The sequence below is a fragment of the Diachasma alloeum genome, unplaced genomic scaffold (genome assembly GCF_001412515.2).
Source record: "Diachasma alloeum isolate Michigan unplaced genomic scaffold, Dall2.0 Dall_scaffold_00271, whole genome shotgun sequence".
Taxonomy (NCBI): Eukaryota; Metazoa; Arthropoda; class Insecta; order Hymenoptera; family Braconidae; genus Diachasma; species Diachasma alloeum.
This window is the reverse complement of record NW_021680410.1, coordinates 1,741,902-1,761,657: the sequence shown is the minus strand read 5'-3', so window position 1 is coordinate 1,761,657 and position 19,756 is coordinate 1,741,902. Positions and strand designations below refer to the sequence as shown.

Here is a 19,756-nt window from a genome sequence, read left to right as displayed (position 1 = left end):
CTCTCCCCTAGAATATTGAATTTTCATTGAAACTAAATCTCATAAAAATTTTTAATAAATGTCCTGAAACATCCACAAAAAAATTGTCATCAGTACCCAACTCTTTAAAAATTGAAAAGCCGTATCAGTACGAGGAAAATTGCCTCCTATCAAGCCTATGAGACCTATTGCCTGGTTATTAAAACGTAATATAATGAAATGAAAAAAAAAATACAATCATCACATTCTTAAATTCCCCTCACCTCTAGCAGTGTCACTCTTGTAATGCCGTATCCCCCCGATGGAGCACTTGAACTCCATCCCCTCGATCTCGACCTCCTCAGGGGGTTCTCCAACCCACCCAGTAATCCCCAGCAGAAACCCAATATCCGGAAGATAAATGAGCTTCGCAGTGTCCACAGAATCCGGCAAAGCCGGCATGTCCTTCATCACATACTTGGCCAGCATATCAGGAAGCGACTTCCTCATGTCATTCAGCTCATCGAGCTCAGTGTCGACCCCAGCCCGGACCGCGAACTTCCCCTGGTGCTTGCTCATCTCATAATCGACGATATAATCAATGAAGTACCGAGACTGGTGCATGTGCCTGGTGATCGAGTCAGCGACTCTGCTGAAGATCATCGCGGACCCCCTGCAGGAGTCACACAGCTCCCCAATGTGAATGACACTCGACAATGCAGCACTGAGCTTCTTCCAGTCGTGGGGTTTGGCCAGGGGAGTGGCATAACGATTCAGCAGAGCTGGAGTCAAGCGAACGAGGTTCTTCAAGCTGCTCCTCAAGCTCTCGAAGAGATTCCTGTTGTCAGGGTTCAAGAAGAACTCAGTCACTCGAAAGCGATCCTGGAGGACAGTCACGTCCCTAGTTGGCTGCTGCATCAGCCTCCAGAGGTACTTGACCCCAATCCTCGATTGACATCGGTTCAGCAGAGTGAAGAGGTTCATCCCCTCGTGCTTGACTGAGGCACCGAATTTGAACAAACTGGGGTGGTACTTCGTCTGCATGATGTTGAGCTCCTTGTACGTCTCCTCCTCGATCATCACGAGGTCCTTCAGTCTCACGTAGTTCACGTAGAGGTAGACAGCCTCGCCGTTGGGATCGAGAGCCAGTTTCCCCCAGTTGGTGTCGATGTACTTCAGCAGCATCCCCAGGGCGTGGAGCATCAGCTTTGAGTTGTAATTCAGGACTGAGTTGAGGAAGGTTATTCTCTCCGTGCTGGTCATCCCCTGGGGCTCTGAGGTCAGGTTTAAGAGGTTCACGCGGTGAACGCAGTCCTCGAAGGTGTTTGAGGTCTTCGAGAGGATTTTCAGGGCCACGTGGGAGGCGCGATCCAGCCCAGAGCCACTGGACATTGAGGTGTCTGCTGTGTCCTTCACGATCAGCTTCTTCAGGACGTTTGTGAAGGCCTCGGGACTGCCTGATGATGTGATCACGTAGCGCGGCTGGCACTGCCTGTACAGAGTTCTTGTGATGCAGTAGCTGAAGTCATCTTCGATTACGTCGTCCATTACGAATAACTCGGATGTCGCGATGTTGTAATACGCTGCACCCACTCGACCTTTCAGCCAGGTCATCGACAGGATTACCTGGGGAGGAAAATTAGTTATGGTTGGATTGGGGGGTAGGAGGGCGTTGAGAGACGAAATTTCCGCGACGAAATAACCGACGACAATTTATCCATTGACAATTGACAATTTGACATGTGACAATTTTCGCACTGACCATTTCTCCTGGGAGTATGTTTAAAAAACTTCGTCAAAAAAATCGGTTAAGGCCCGGGTGGATTATCTTTCGAACGTAATCTTGGGTGTTTTTTTCATTTTGATAATCTGAAATGATCTCCAATTGCTATTCAGTTTTACATAGCCCTGGAGTCTCCAAAAATTATGATTGTGCAATACCAAATATGTGGAGAAAAGGTGAACATTTTCAAAGAGCGTTTCTGAATTATTCTGGGGAATAAGCTCATTAGGGAGGAAATTGCAAATTAATAATTCGATGTTTCTAATGGCTGTTAGGTCGTCATTTGTGACAGTAGTCCGTGGCTGTCAGATCGTTAGTTACCGTGATAAATTATCCATTCACTATTTCCTCTCTATCGGACTTATTTCTTAATCTTTATTAAAAACGCTCTTTGAAAATGTTCAGTTTTTTTCTACTTTTTTTCATTGTACAATCATATTTTTTCGGGACTCCTGCGTGATGTGAAATCCAATGGAAATTGTGATATATTTTACATTATGAAGATGGAAAAACAATCGAGATGACGTTCAAAAAGATAATCTAACCGGGCCTTAAATCGAATTTGAGAAAGTGAACTTTTTGTTAATTCAATTTTTCAAATCGAACTTACGTCAATAAAACCTTCCGGTTATCTTGTCTTCCGTAAGAATATTAGTAAAGTCTGGGTTTGCGTGTGGCATTCTAGAGTGTTATGTATTTCGCTTTGGTTTCTTGTGAAAAGAATAATCGATGCTTCTCATTTATTTCATTGAAGCTTTATTAACGCTCTATTCTTATATTTTGCACTATTCTCCTGGAGTTTTTAAACGTTTTTTCAAGCTTTTGAAGTTCAATTTGTCCTAGTTTTTTTTTTTTCAAATTGTTTTAGTTACCAAGTTGTTTTGACAAAGTTTTTTAAACATGGACCCTTTCCCCCACTTTCATTATTCATTATTCTTTCATTATTCAGGTACAAAATAATCACCGACAAGTTTTCCGGAGGTTTCATTCAAATATCATCCTTTTTTGAAGCAATATCAAGCGCAAAAAGGAAAAAAATAACTCAGAAATCAGAGATAACATTTAATTCACGATTTTCAATTCGACAACTCACATTTTACACACAATTGCAATGCTTGCGCTCCTCCAGCAAAGGAATTCCCCTTGATTCATAAAAACACGCCATTTCCATTAAGGATGTTCGACACCCTTTTCGCCAAAATTGACGTTGTTTTCATTTTTCTGGCAAATTATCGATGGGAGTGAGTGAAAAAATATAACGATTTTGTGGTTTGTCATTCTTTAATGGCTCACGAAGTTGCGTAGTGGTGCGATAATTTTCATGTGTTTTTTCTACAGTTTTGTGATTCTTTTTAAAAGTTTAGAGAAAACGCAGGAAAATGTTCGCACCACCTTAAAATTTCGTCAGTNGATAAATATAAATTATAGTCATTCGCTGACATTGAATCAACGCATAACTACAAATAATACTGATTTAAGGCCCGGCTCCATTACCTGGCGAGTTTTATTTTCATTTCGGGAATATTGTCGCGGAAATTTTGTCCGCAGATCAAAAAGCGTGTTATCGATTTCAATTTTTAGGTACTTCGTCAATATCCTCGTCGGAGAGATTGTTTCTTTGGCCGTGAGAAGCTGATACTGATACCGATGTTGATGTGGCAGGTTTTGATGGAGTTTCAGGGGTTTTGGAGGGTACCGGGGAACCTGGTGATGAGTCCTCGTCGCTGGAGGAATCGTCCAGGATGCACTCAAAGGGCCTTTCTCTGAGTAGAAGAATGAATTTGGGGAGATTTCGGGGAATTGATGGATGAGAACTGGTCTTTGCGACGGAATACTTACGAAATTACACCTTCTGATGATTGATCCATTGTTTCATTGAAATTTGAAGGCTTTTTAGTTATTATAAACTGTTATTCTTCAATTGTTGAACATTTTTTAATGTCCCCAGGGGCTAAATATCGATTGTCTGATATATTCAGATGTTTTCATTTGTCTGGGGTCGAAGAGGAAGTGGAATTGTATCAGATTGATGACTACTAAGGTCAAAATTCAACTGTAACAAGAAAAATCTTGTTACCATCATTTTTCTCTATTTTCATTATTGTTTTATGAAGATGAATGAAATACTATGATTTCCTCAATTTGAGAGAATTCTTCAGATGTAGAAAAATAAATTTGTGGAGATTTTGGAGAATTAATGGAAAGGAGTTGGTCTTTGTGACGGAATACTTACGAAATTACACCTTCTGATGATTGATCCATTGTTTTATTGAAATTTGAAGCCTTTTTATTTATTGTAAATTGTTATTTTTCAATTGTTGTCCATTTTTAATATCTTCGGATGCTAAATATCAATTGTCTGATTTATTCACACTTCTTCATTTGTCTAGGATCGAAGACGAAGTGGAATTGTATAAGATCTTGAAAACAATCTGGAATTGTATGAGGTATGACTACTGAGGTCAAGTACTCATCTTCAACAAAAAAAAATCCTCATAATCATGTTTTCTTCTTTCATTTCCATTCTTGATGTAAAAACGCGTTATGAAGGTGGAATGGTAAATCCCACATAAATCTTCATCACATAACAAAGTGCTTGCGTTGAATAATTATCCTCAAAGTATGATGCATTGGAATAAAAACGCGAAGGATTACACAAAACATTAATTATTTATTTGATTAAATTTACGTGAGCAAATTACGAGATTCCCTGTACATAATTACAATACATTTGTTTCCCTAAACCTTGTTCCTATACGAGAAACTATTAATCGATTAGATAAGTTACATTTACAGAAACAATTGGTTAACGAAGAATACATTCGGACTAAAAATCTTTGATTCAGGGTTTTTGTTAAAACTTAGATCTTATCTTACAAACATAAATACTATGGGATTACACAGGAAAGGGGAGGGGAGGGGTGAACTTTTATGGAACACATTTGGTTATTTGTTAGAATCCTAATGATAAATAATTAAAATATACAATTTATGATTTTGGATTAAACAATAGAGGCGATTCATCAATTTTACATCTTCATTAATCCAATAATCCACAGAAAACAACAAACAATCTCAATAGAATCTTCAAAACTCCTTTTCAAGCCACTTTTCCACAAATTTTGTGCATCTTTTTTCACAATCTACATAATATTCATCTTCCTGAGTTGATTATTAATTATGAGGTCATTATTCCTTGAATTTGGGATGGATTTTTTCACGAGCTAATCGACAGTGTAAACGATTTTCTCCCTCAGTTATTTTTCATTGATTAGTTGAACGAATAAGTAAAAAAGTTATAAAAAATATTTATTATGTTTTTGACTGAATTTTAACTGGGCACTGGTGGAGGCGGTGGTGGTGGTGGTTGAGGATTGAACGAAATAGGTCGATAGCTCTTTTCTCTGACAAATGGCTGTACAGTATTGAGAATAAATCCAGTTCCCGGTGTGATGGAATTGCGTTCTTGTTTGATGGCTTCAACCGGTGCCTCTTCCTCTGAACTTGCGACCTCTGAGCTCCTAGCTGGACTCGTCGACCTCGCTAATGTCGTCGATCTTGTTTCCTGGTCGTTATTAACCTTTGGCGATGACTCTTCCCTGATTTATTAATTTGTTTAATGAGACACATTGATTTTGAAGGGATAAGGATATCCAAGTAGCTTTTACAGTTCGGTACGGACCAGACTATTCATTCAACCATTTTCAATCATCAAATTTGTCAATTGAATTGCGTGAGAAAATTTCGAAAAAAAAAAACATGAATATTCAGAGTCATTTAAATGACATTTTGCACAGGATTATTATTTTTTTTAACATGCGTTATTTATACATAAATAATTAAAATTGTTTAAACTTTTGTTTGGGTTCAGCTTGTTTGTTTAGGCATGAAATCGACTTTTGGTAAAATTATGAGGATGAATAAATTTGTTACGATTTCGAAAAAATGATTTTTATTGTAAAAACTGTTGTTGATAAATTATTTGTAGAAAATACTGGTAATTTTAAAAATTGCAATTTTTGAATTATTTTATCAATCTTTTTCCAAAAGTAAATTGTGTAATTTTTGTGCAGATTAAAAAAATGTAAAATTTTAAATAATTTTAATTCATTATAATGAATAAATTAATTAAAATTTAATTAGAAGAATTGAATTAATAAAAAATAAATTAAAAATTGAAAATTTCATTCAGATTTAATTTTATTAATTAAATTTTAATGAATAAAACAATTTAAACGATTTTCAATAATTTTAAATGATAAAATCATTGTAAAATGTCTGGAAACTTAGGGTTAAATGGGACTCAAATGAAAGTTCTGATATTGGACTACAAAAGTAGAAAAACATTCCACTGGAAAAAAAATGGCTAAAGTACTTGGATATTCTTAAGAGCGAAGTTATTGCGAACATTAAGCATCAAGTCGTACCTAGTCCTGTTACTGAGAACATTGGCTGTTAGGAAGCGCTGATTTCGATTTTTTAATGAAGCGTTGTTAGATGACTAGAGGTGTTAGGATTACTTACTCTACGGCAATCTTAAAACCTGCGTGAAATAAAAAATTGAAGTCGGATTAATTATTGTTAAAATATATAATCGTTCTGGTCTTTTCAATGCACGCAGAGAAAATGTTTATTTGAATTAAATAGACATTATTCAAACCAAATAAATGGGTTCGTCGATATGAACAAATGGTTTATACTCAAATAAAGATTTCATTGATTAGAAAGGAGATCATTTTCCAATAGATTCAAAAACAAAATTATTAAAATGTTAAACGTTAATCGTTTATGAAAGTTCTAATACAGGAATTATTCTGAGTTAATAAATCATTTATTTAATTGAATTGAAACATTTTTATTGAAAGTAATCCATGAAATTATTAATCTCCAACGGAAATATTATTGAAGTGAACCGAGAAATTTCGAATAAAGAATTTTATTGGATTCAAATGCGTCGTTTCTCTGGGTGCGGCTACTAAAAGTTTTTCAATTACTCAGAATGAATTTCCGGCTGTTTTCTATTAATTAATATTCAGATGTGTTAATTCAGAGAATAATTTTCGCTCTTCAGTCGGACATGCACATGCAGTACTCTCTTGAATCTCAAGTGGGTCATAGTGAGACTCACGACAAGTTTATTTAATCCGTAAATTTTGAAATTCATTCGACGAATTTAACAAAGTAATGATCCGTCATTTGATTTTTCTTCAGGAAGATGGATTGTACTTGGAGATTGGAATTTATTAGGGAGATAGTGTTCAGTGCTTGGCAAACTGACCCACTTTGGCAACTGCATTGGTCGTAAATACTGGCTTTCAGAGGCTAGAAGGGGTCAAGCGAGATTTGTATACTCATTAGCAGTAACTGGGACGTTTTATTTACCTAGTACGAACAGGCTTGCTGTTTTTATTTCCATTCTGTCTAGAGTGAGGGCGAGTATTTGGCTGGGATAATTCACTGTCACTGCTGGCCAGGGACGATCTGGCTGCGACAGCACCGTGAGCAAAATCTTTCCTATTTTATTTTTAAAAAATAATTATGAATTGTTAATAGTCTTTTATAATGTTGAAAAATGAATAAAATGAGCTGATAAAATTGGATCAATAAATGTTTTAATAAGAGCAAATTCATTTAAAAAATACAAAATATAATGAAATAGAAGAATAAATTGATACGATTGACTACTCTAAATGGCTTTCATACCATCGCAATTTTGTTGATTTATTATCACTGAACTCGTCGTCAATTTCGACGCAATGACTAATAATTTTTTATAAACCAATGATCATTTTTGCTTCCAACTGGAAACTTTGTCATCGCTCAAATTTAAGTTTCCAATTTTTCTTCAATTGTCTTCCAATCTGCTAAAATTGGAGACAAATTAAAATTGAAAATAAAAATTTATCTGTATGACTGTTGTTTTTCCACGTGCATAAATAATGAAATTACAAATTAAATAACCAAAAATGTTTATAATTGTTGTCAATTGTCTCATAATCTCTCCCACGCTTTAATTACCTGTAATTATCTGAACGTGGCGTTGAACTGGAATTTGGCTTTCCCGTATGAGTATTCGTGTCAACGAACACATGAGAACTTTTTGGAATATCGCAGACAACCTTGGGATGAACAGTGGTCTGCTTGATCTCGAGATGAGACGATGACTCGTTACTACCCGCCCAATCGTAGTACTTGGGACGATAGTCTTTGTATTCTCTCGGCGTTTGCGATTGCTGCTGTATGCGACATTCTTTTTTCCTGTGATACTCGTCACTACTGACACTGGCCTTTCTATTGCTAGTGTGTTTACCAGGTGGTGCGGAAGTCGGTGACGATGCTGATGAGGACGGCGCGCCGTCCGGATCCGCACGAGACACGTGAGAGTCCCATACTGGAGGCAAACTACTATTCAATGGAAAAATTTACTGATTAATTGAGTGATTCATTTATTCTGGAGGAAGTGGTAAAACGAGATTGGTGAATTTTAATTCAGACTTTGTTAACACTCCATCTGTTTTGATGTTGGTTTATATAATTATTAAACTATTATGTTACTAAATATTTATCGAAAACGAGTGGCTTTAGGAGAAATTATCGGAAGAACTTTTTTGTCGATGATGACAGTTCCATAAAAAAAAGTCTTGTAATATTATCCTTTAAACATTTTCATCGTCGAGATAGTAATATGTCAAGGGAAGTGTGAAGAATTAATTTTTTACGTCACATCCCGGTAGGGAAGTGGTAAAACGGTTTAAGTCGACTTATCTGCCGGCTGAGTTTTTGAGGAATATTTCTGAATCGAAGGGAGATAGCGAAATTTTCGTACTTACATTTGTTGTAGCTCTCAAACGGCTCTACAGAAAAGATTATAACAAAAATTTTGCTATCTCCCTTAGATTCTGAGATATTCGTTGAAAACTGGCCAATTTATTGATCTACAACGGATTTGTTTTTTAAAAACATCGTAATACCCGTCTTCACATAACATGTAATAACCGTAAACTGTGTAAAACGAGATTGCTGAATTTTAATTCAGACTTTGTTAATACTCCATCTGTTTTGATGTTGGTTTATATAATTATTAAACTATTATGTTACTAAATATTTATCGAAAACGAGTGGCTTAGGAGAAATTGTCGCAAGATCTTTTTTGTAGATGACAACATTTTCATAAAAAAAACCTGCTAACATCATCCTTTAAACATTTTCATTATCGAGATAATATATCAAATGAAGTGTGAAGAATTAATTTTTTTACGTCACATCAAATATATCTTTACTGATTCTACGATTACTTTTAAAAAAGTGATTTCAAGGGAAAATTACACAATTTTCAACAAAAATTTCTCTCGACATTTCGGCTCAAAATCCCTAATTAAGGTATATCCCAAGACAATACCAGCTAAAAGTTAATTGTTGAGTAATTCCGGAAAAAATTCTAAATAACTTAACGCAATGAGCATTCTCCCAAGTTATTGAGTTTTTCTATCCTTATATGCTGTTTGAATGAAATAAGAAATTATTTGTTAATCAATTATTTGAATCAAATGTGAAATAATTTCACGAAATTTCCGTTTTTTCCAGTTGAATATCGCAGCAACTATGCACTATAAAGTTTTACAAAAAAACTCACCGTATTCGGAATTTATCAATTAACTACGGATTTGTTTTTTAAAAACGTGGTAATAACCGTTTTCTCATAAGACGTAATAACCGTTTTCTCATAACTACCGGTTAGCCTATGCCTCGCGGGCTAGAAGTGCGCATTTCATTATTTATCATCTCCTAAACTGCGCAGTATGATTTTGTAAAATGGTTTCTTTGGCACAAGTAAGACTTGTTTAGGACCTCTACTATTTTTCTCTCAGTCTGGGGATATACCTTAAGGATGTATTACACCCTTTTCGCTAAAATTCACGTTTTTGAACGTTTTGACGTGAAAAAATATACCGTTTTTGCGTTTTATCATTACTTAATAACTCACGAAATTTCACGATCGTACAATCATTTTCGTGCGTTTTTTCTAAAACTTTTCGGAAATTCACAAAACTTTAGAAAAAATGCAGGAAAATGATTGCACTACAATGAAACTTCGTGAGTCAATCAATAATAATAAAACGCAAAAACGGTATATTATTTCGTGTAAATCCGATCAATAATTTACCAGAAGAATTTAAAAAACGTGAATTTTGGCCGAAAGGGTGCATCCTTAATGCCCGAGTGAATTATCTGTCGAACTTTATCTCGATTATTTTGCCATCTTCACAATGTAAAATACATCACAAGTTCCATTGGATTTCACATCACGGAGGAGTCCCTAAAAATGATGATTGCACAATAAAAAAAAGTAGAAAAAAACTGAACATTTTCAAAGAGCGTTTTTAATAAAGATTAAGAAATAAGTCCGATAGAGAGGAAATAGTGAATGGGTAATTTATCACGGTAACTAACGATCTGACAGCCATTGACTACTGTCACAAATGACGACCTAACAGCCATTAGAAACATCAAACTATTAATTTGCAATTTCCTCCCGATTGTTTTTTCCCCAATATTATTCAAAAACGCTCATTGAAAATGTTCAGCCTTTTTCCAACGTTTTTTTGATTGCACAATCACTATTTTCGGAGACTCCAGGGCTACGTAAAACTGAATAGCAATTGGAGATCATTTCAGATTATCAAAATAAAAAAAACAATCAAGATCACGTTCAAGAGATAATCCACCCGGGCCTTAACGAAACAAATATCAAATATATTCCCTCCAACAACTCTCCCCCGTCCAAACATACCTCGAATTCTCGTCCATACTGTACAGCCTCAACTGCTGCCTGATATTAGCCTTCTCTTTAGCTCGCTTCCTCTGAAACTCCTCCTCCACCTTCCTCATAGCCTCCAGCTCACTCTTCCTCTGGCGCTCTTTGGCCTCAGCCTCACGTGACAATTTTTCCGCCAATCTCCTGCGTTCGATCTGCCTCACCGTCGACTGGAAGGTAAACCGCTTACCCTTTGGATTTGGCTTTATCGCTAGTTTCAAATTACTAAGATCATTCTTCTTATCTTGTAGATTCTCCGGCTCGTTGGACGGCGAACAGCTTCGCTGCTTCATCTCGGAGATATTCTCACAGGATTTCGAGAAATTCATGGATGCACGGTCCTTCGGGCCCAGGTTAATGAAGGACCTTTCGCGATGGAGATTTCCGTTCTCCTTGAACTTCTCCGAGATTATCCCATTGCTGAATGCATTAGTCAAGCCATTTGGCGCAGTCAGTCTACCCTTGGACTTTGGGGGTTTCGAATTCTTCGAGATGGCGTTTTTGGCGGTCACATCACCGAGAGAATTCCTGTAGTTCAAGCTCTGGGTTCTGTGGTCAGTTCCGTTGGACGAGGGGAGATACATCACATGCCCTCCTGACGCTAGATATGAGAACGACGGGGGCTTCATGACAACGGGAAAGTCGGGCTTATCCTCCTCCATCGGCTCGTCCTCGAAATTCTCAACAGCGAAATTAGTGTCCCATCCTGGGGAGTTGCCCCCATTCTCCCTGTTACTTCCGATGTGGTTCACCTGGTTGTGCTGTAGTGATGTGGGAGCACTGGTGGACAGCAGCCAGTTGTCGTCGAGCATTTCGTTTCGCTTCCTCTCGAATTCCCCGGAGCCCAGTCCAAACGCCCCAGACACCGATTTTTTGATCTTCTGGAGGGAATTGAAGGATCCGTTGTCTTTTGTCTTGTCAACTGTGTAGACTGTGTGGCGATTGTCGTCTCTGGGGAGGGAGAGGGAGAATACGTGGGGTCTGGAGGGAAATTTGACGGAAGGGGGCATTGGGGGGGGCGAATCGACACCTGCGTCACTGCTAGACTCCTCCCCGAGGTCCTGTTGGGGGGTCCAGGTGGGCCTCGATGCCTGGGTTTTCAGTCGGTTGGTGCTGATGTTCGGGGAGTCCTCGTTCGGCCCTCCGGCGTCCCCGGATATGCCGGAGTCCCCGGACTTGTCGTGGGAGCTCCGGGGACCCAGGGCTATCAGGGGAGGGGGCGGCCTCGATAACCTTTCGATACGCTCTTCGTACATTACCTGGAAGGCACGTGGAAATGAGCGGTTCCCAGGGGAAGAATCGATTTTAGCAACATTACACGGTGAGAAATATTCAATAAAAATTACGTATCTTTTCCGTAATTCCGGAGCGAAATGTGGTTGTAGAAAATTTTACGGAACTGTCACGTCATTTTTACTTGAATCTCCTGTGAAAAATTACGATACCGTCACTTAAATTTTCTGAGTCGATTCCGTAATCAGAGAGTGAACTGTGAGTTCCGTAATTTTTACTGAATACGAGACCGAACGCGCGCTACAGTGCGCTGTAATTGTAACAATCATAATTGAAACTCAAAATTAAATTAATCATGAATTAAATTTGCCGCCTCTGACAACTGGAACCAATGAGGAATAAGCGTGACAGACATTCGAGATATCGATAGTTATCGACTTTAAGTGTATGTTCTTTTTAGAATAGGATTTCTCTCCGTGTATATTTATAAATAGTTTGGAATTTGATTTGCGGTTGGAGGAAATTTTTGTCATATAATTTCACTGAAATTTCAAGGAATTTCGAGATTGGACAATCAAAATTTTAGGGAAAATCGTTGAAATCTAGGAGTTTCAATGCGATTGTTCTATGCAAATGAAGGATATCCAAGTTTCTTTCACAATTTGTACAGACAACTGACAAAATCATGAGTATTCTGCGTCATTTAAATTACATTTTGCACAAATTATTATTTTTTTCAACATTCGTTGTTTGTAAATAAATAACTGAAATTGTTTAAACTTCCGGAAATCTTATTTTTTCAAGCATTAAATCAATTTCTGGTAAAATTGTGAATATGAATAAATTTTTTACGATTCTGAACAAATGATTAATGATTTTTATTGTAAAAAATTAATTGTTTCTGAATTATTTATACAAAATGCTCGTAATTTTCAAAATTACAATTTTTTAATTATTTTATCAAGCTTCCTCCAAAAGTAAACTTTCTAATTTTTTTTTCAGATTTTTAAAATGTTTTCTAACGGTTGAATATCGAGAGTTGAATTCAGATCTGCAGAGTGTAAATAATAAAATGGCTCAAATGTGAACTGTGAGGTTCGACTACAAAAGTAGAAAAGCATTTTACTGAAGAAAAAATTGCAAAAGTATTTGGATATCCTTAAGAGAATTTCATAAGACTTTTATTAAAGTATCATTTTATTTTTAATAATAGTCCAGCACGTGATTTTTTTGTTATTCAGCATTTTTTCTTCAATTTTCTCCCTGTTATTTCCCGTTTCCCGGTCTTTACCTATGGCCTCTGTGATCCTTATGACCCATAGTTCATGGTTTAGGGCAACATTTATGAGTTTTAAATCCATAATCTAACCTTGGTGAATATTTTTTGTGTCAATTTCACATTATTTGACGTTACTTTACACTGCTAAAAATTTTGAACTGAAATGTTCGGTACACTTCTTGGAAATTTCTATCACATTATAGTTCCACTGAAATCTCAAGGAATTCCATCATTGAAAATTAAAAATTTTATGGAAAAATCAGTGGCAAATATGAATTTTAGTTTAGTATTCCATGAAAATTGATAGAAACCAGGATAAATCAGGAAAGTATACTCTTAAAATTTCATTTAATCAGTCGCAAATATTCACGTTTTATTAAAAATTCACGCAACTTGAAGAATTCTCGTCTTCCTATTGCTTAAGAATTACAATTTCCTTCAATTCCCAGTGAAACCTGAAATCTCATAATTTTTGTCCTCGAAACCGAAAGAAACCTCACTCTCCTGAAAATTACAAGTCACCTGTCCATGCAATTTCAATGGTTTATTACCAGTGTAATTCTTAATTATCAATACAACCATCAAACATTAATCCTCGCAATTCTCATTCGAGAGAAATCCAACACTCATTCCGGTAAAGAAAGCGCGAAAACCATTCCATCGCATTTGAATATTACCCCGAAGTGATGGTCTGCAGAAGCTATAAATCACGAAATCATTCAATCGAAATCACGTAATGATAGTTCGTCATTGGAACGGAATGCAGATGAATAACAAGCCCCTCGTCCAACGGTTCTCTCTATCCCATTTGTTGGTTTGATGGCTACTAAAAGTGGGAAGCGTTTCACTCCTAACGCCATAATGCTCCAGACGATATTGGAGGAAAATCGAGATTGTGCCGTTGTGCCGAGGTTGAATCGAGGAATTCAAACGGTTTATCAACGTGTACGTGGTACCAGTTCCACGTGCGACCAGTGTCTCACAAGGGCATAAGTATGATTTACAAGTGGACGAGAGGAGGGGAAGAGCAACAGTAATAGAAAACTAGCATAGAGTCCAGTTTTCTAATATTTTTAGTCCTAGATTGGTTACCCTGTGAGAGAAACCCCGCCGCGCGTCGTAATTCTTTAAGGGGTAACGATGCCCTTAATTTTCCAAATTTTTGAACAAATTTCCTGCCGAAAATTATCGATATTTTTACAAATCAAAGCACTTTAATCTCCAGGAGGCGATGATGAAGATCAGCAGATAAGGGTGATGATGTGCTTTAGATGCAAAAAATATTAATAACTTTGAGCAAGAAATTTGTTTGAAAATTTCGCGGAAACGGTGGCCTTCTGTTACCCCTTAATTACAATTGACTGGCTAACCGGAAAAATTAAAGAAAAAAATTGACTTTGTTAATTGAAGTGTCTAAAAAATGGTAGTAATTTTTAGAACAAGATATTTTCCACAATTCCGAAAGAAAACAAATTATTTCGAACAGATGAATTATTTTGTCCCACGTTAAATGAAATAGTCTATGACGCGACGTTCCCGGAAACTCGCTAAACGCGTCCGGACAATGTGGAGTGAATTCGGCAATGCTGAAGCCTAAATAAGTGGGGAATCCCCGCGCAGGCGACCAACATCGCAGGGACGCGATTTGTGACCAGACTACGGATAAATGAATGGAGTCCTTGTAGTCTATGAACCAGTCCAGAGTAAAAAGTTTTCCGATAAGTGGTCTGGATATTTTGTAACAACTGATTAAGGGGAGACTACTATGAGTTTTAAAAGTCGTAGGATATCGGTGTGAGATTTCTCATGCATTGAAGATCGATTATATGTGTCTAAAAACTAATAATTAGTGCAAAAAAATTGATTGAAAAAATTAATTGTTGTTCCTTTGCCCCCCAGACGTCTAAAATGTTGAAAATAGTCCAGCGCCTCCAGTTTTTGAGCTACAGAGGTTTTTTTTCCAAATTTTTGGATAAATGTATACAATAACAATTACGAATTAGTTTTTTGAAAGTTGTTTAATGTAAAAATTTGCACCATTCATGTAAAATAACTGTAAAATTATTCTTAAAATATTAAAAATATATTCTCGATTCTTTCAGAAATATTTTTCGGACTATTTGACATTTTTTATCAAAATAATAACGAAATTAGCTGTGTAGAAGTTGAATTTTAAAAAACTAATTCGTAATTGAATGAATGTCTCCATGTCCAACTAATTCGTATTGTTACTGCATATATTTTTCCAAAAAAATTGCAAAAAAAAACCTCTGTAGCTCGAAAATCATGCAAGTTCCCTATTCTCCTGCATTCACCGGTTTTGCAAGTTACTGACAATAACTCATATTATTATGAATAATTGTAAATCAATACTCACTGGCATTTCTTCACTGGCTGTGCTCATGGTCGGTCCTGGTGTCTCCAAGGCGGACAACAATCTCCACGCAGCCGACGGTGAGAATCGCGGAATCTCCAATTGCTTCTTCGGCAAGGTCGGACGTAATTTAAGGGCTATATCTTCGTTTTGAATTTTTATCTAGAAAATATAATCCCTCGTTAACTATAACACACTCCTGTAAACCAAAATCATAGAAATGTCAACGAGTTTGTATCGAGAAAAAATTTAATCGTCGTGACATCTCGGTATGTGCATAATCATGAAAATTACCTCCAACTTGTTCTCTGAAGGGGCATAAATAGACAAGAGAAATGAGACTCTCAATTAGGAATGAAATAATACGTGAAAAGTATGGGCAGGATGTGTTTATCACAAAAGCCTACCTCATCAACCTCATTCTGAGACTTGGTGTATTCCTTTTCATGCAGTCGCTTTTGAATCCGGTTGGTCTTGTGCTGAGTACTCGTCTCCACTTTATTATCCTCGGTATCAAAGTAGAATTTCTTCGCGGGCTGTTTCTCTTTCGTCGATAAACTAAATACGAATTTTGAATGTTCATTATCACTGCATCTGTGATTAGAGTTTCAGGATATCCAAGTACTTCGTCCAAATTAGCAACTTTTGTTCGAGCGCACGGAGAGAAAAATTCAATACAAATTACCAGAAAAAAACGTTAAAATTACGTTTTGGAATGTAATCCGCGGGTGAAGTAAAATTCAATAAAAAGTGTGAGTCGTAACTGAAATTGTACGAATCGTCACGTAAATTCTACGATTTGTTCTGTAAAAATTAACTACCCCTCTGATGACTCACCACTGTGGGGATAAGTCGTTCCGTAATTTTTCCCCAACGATTGAGAAATTTTACGGAACGAAACGTAGGAATAACTCACTAGCTTCATAAAAATTGTTGAACGTTCAAGAATTTTGGATTTTGGAGGCATAATAAGTGACAATTTCGTACTTTGTTCGGTGATGAACCTGAGAACTCACTGAGCGTTTCAGATTTCTTCTCTTCCATTCCTATAAAAATTTCCGGAAAACAATTCACCATTGCGGATTACGCAAATTGTTCCGTAATTTTTACTGAATATGTCTCTCCGTGCGAGATTTCAGTTTTGCCGAAGATCTTGCCGTCCCCATACTTTTCCGAATTTTTCATTATTAAATAGATTGGTTTGGGAATTTCTTCAACGAATGTTGTGAAAAATATTTTCTTCAATTTCACGCTTGACTCTCGGCAATATCTCGACAATTTTGTATGAATGGGTACAAATATTTTGATTGATCTAAACAGAAGCCGTCGAGACGAGTATTTTGAACAAGAAAAAAATCAAATTCTTTGAGCATTTTATGAGATATTAAACGAAATATATTTACATATAAGGTTGCATATCTCAGGAACCGCTTGGTCGATTACACTCATCCAAAATACCAACCTTTAGTACTATAAGAGCTAGGATCATACCAAATTTCAACTTGCTATCTCCGTTTTTTCTCAAGTTATTGTGCATACGCGATTTTGCATGAAAAACGGAAAGACAGCAATATCTTCAAGCTGTGTATTGAATCGCGCTAAAACAGCGCGTCAAAGTTGAGTTCAATCATAGTTACAATGACCCAAGATTTCAGATTTTAATCTCCAAATTTCACCATATTTATGTTGAATTTTCTCAAAATTAATCACCGAAAACCCAAGTTGTCACACAGATACAGACATGATCCTAAAAACATCATTTCTTCACATTTCCTAATATTCTAGACCACTTGCAATCAAAATTAGAAGCTCCAAAAATCGATCAAATACAAGGCTTCTATTCTGAAGCAAAATCTCGAAATTATAACGATCAAAGTGACGGTTCCGCGTACAAGTAAATACTTCAAGACTATAAACTATTGGACTGAAGGTAAGAGTACGCAGCTCTTACGGACGCAATGTCTTAAATGTCATTCTTTCAAGAATGATTTTCTCGACATAAGGTTCGAAACCTAAACTTCATATTTACCTAAAAAATACTCTCGACCTACTCCATAAACTGCAAATAGGATTTTCCCCCGAAAAAATTGCCGAACTACTTGGATATCCTTAATGTCGCAAGCAAACGCTTCAAGACAGCTCACCCATTGTTGACATTCCAATTCTTCTTGACGATCTCCATCGATTCCTTCGTGCTGTTATTCTCGTAAGCCATCACCTGATACTTTTCCGTTTTACCCCCAGCTGTCCATTTCTCACAATTCCCAGTGATTTCCACCTTCTCATTTCTTCTCCTCCTGTTATCCGCGATCTTCTCATTCTCTCCCCTCGGTGGCTCCGGCGTACTCTCTCTCCCAGAACCTTGACCCCTGACATCTATTCTGTCTCTGCACAACCGCTGTCCCGGGCTATCCGACCTCGTTCTACCCACCTCCCCCTTCATCTCATTTTTACAGCCACCATCAGCCATCTTTACCCTGTCATTTCTCTTCTCCCCATGACACTGTCCATTCAATAATTTGCCACCCCCATTGAAATCAGTACAATCATTACCAATGACCTTGTCCTCATAGGTCGTCGACTTTTCACGAACTCTTCTCCTGTGGCTAACATTCTCACGTTCCTCAACATGTTGAGTGTCCATTCTGCTCTCCTCGTATAAACGTACTTCCTGATGGCTCCTAATGACTCCGTTCTCACTCCTAGCACGTTCTTGAAATTTTTTATCACCATTAAATCTCGCTGAACTCCGAATTTCATCACGTCTATTCTCCAATGGCTCCTCAACACTCTTGTTTTTGCCTCGTGTCACTCGGGCATTCTTGCGATCACACTGATTATCCCTCGTGCTATCGATGATGGACGTCATAGACTTTGAAATTCGCAAATCAGTGCGCTGTTCAGTTGTGGTGGTCACTGTTGCAGCACCAACCGGTCCAACTCTCTTGTTGTAACTGAGTTTGTTACGGACTTTTCTCGCGACCTGCATCAATTCAGCCTGGAATTCCGGGCTCGATAGACTCCGCTGGAGCGTGTTCTTACCGTCAAATTTCTTGGATCTCTTCCTGTCGTCTCTGGACCATCGATCCTGCTCGTGATACTCCCTCAATATCGATCTATTCTCTTTGCCGGATCCTCGATTATCACCGCTGCGCCATCTTCTGTCGCTGTCCAAGAGGCTGTCGTTATTCTCCTGCTGTGACTGCCAATTACTTGATTGTCTTTTGGTCTCGGCACGGGTCTTGAAGAGTCTCGATCTTCTTGGTGGCGGCTGAACGCTGGGATCATCCTCCTGTCTCATATTTTCACGCTCTCGGCCGATAATTTCCCACTTGTAAGAGTCTGGTGATGAGCCATCACCGTTGGTCGGCGGTGCTGGGGCTTTGTACTTCTTTTTGCCGCGGTAACGGCTCTCCCGTTCGGGGTAGTAGCCAGAGTGACGGGTCTCGTTGTGACGTCTTGGCTCGGTTGGGGAGTAACGAAGGTCCGGCTCACTTCCGAATCGCTTTATTTCCATCATTTCCGAGCCGCGGCAGCTGCCGTTGCAGGGACGGTAGTGACCACTGCAGTAGTGGTGGTTGCCGTGATCGCGGGCACGGGGTGCCATGTTTGAGGCACTTCTGCTGCGGTGTGCCTCTTGCTGGGGGAGGGAAAGGTAGTGTGGGGTGAATGAATTTGATGGTTTAGGCTTTGAAAGAGATATTTTCCATGTCGCTTGACATTATTTCGATTTTTTGAGCAATTCAGTAACAAATTAAAGAACTTTGTTGATGATTTTTGGGGGAGATTGAAGGAAATTTAGACAGTGAGATCTCAAAATTTTAGGGAGAAATCTGGGGACACAGTAGATTTCACATCACTTCATTTTATTTTAAATAATTCGATAGGAAATGAAATGACATTGTTCATTTTTGCGTGAAATTTCGAGGAATTTTGAGCAATTGAATTCGCTGTTTTATTTTCTTCAGTAAAAATTTTGTCAATTGGTTGACACTACAATTCTTGAAAATTGTTGTCATATTGTAGTTCTAGTGAAATGTCATCGAAAAATTAATGGAAATTGTAAGTTTCTGTTCAATTATTTCATGCAAATTAATAGAATTGCCTAAGAATTTTATAGAAACATCATTTTATCTCGACTAACAATTTAAAAGAAAATTAAATTACATTGTTAACAAATTCTGGCTGAAATTTCAGCTGCAATTGATGGAAATTTTTGTCGTACTACAGTTCCACTGAAATTTCGAGGAATTTGCTCATTAAAAATTAAAAATTTCATGACAAAATCACTAAAAACTAGAGATTTCAATCCAA

General features: G+C 37.4%; 1 protein-coding gene across 1 annotated transcript in view; it reads right to left on the bottom strand.

Moving 5' to 3' along the window:
• The window catches only part of LOC107037805, a 150,512-nt gene that overhangs the window by 3,952 nt on the left and 126,804 nt on the right, over positions 1-19,756 (bottom strand). The window contains exons 5-12 of the mRNA XM_015256558.2: positions 17,587-19,082; positions 15,850-16,000; positions 15,446-15,604; positions 10,533-11,815; positions 7,760-8,146; positions 7,124-7,255; positions 5,085-5,340; positions 243-1,584 (exon numbers count right to left, since the gene is read on the bottom strand). Coding sequence (XP_015112044.1) covers positions 243-1,584; positions 5,085-5,340; positions 7,124-7,255; positions 7,760-8,146; positions 10,533-11,815; positions 15,446-15,604; positions 15,850-16,000; positions 17,587-19,082 — 5,206 coding nt within the window. The remainder of the gene's footprint in view (positions 1-242; positions 1,585-5,084; positions 5,341-7,123; positions 7,256-7,759; positions 8,147-10,532; positions 11,816-15,445; positions 15,605-15,849; positions 16,001-17,586; positions 19,083-19,756) is intronic.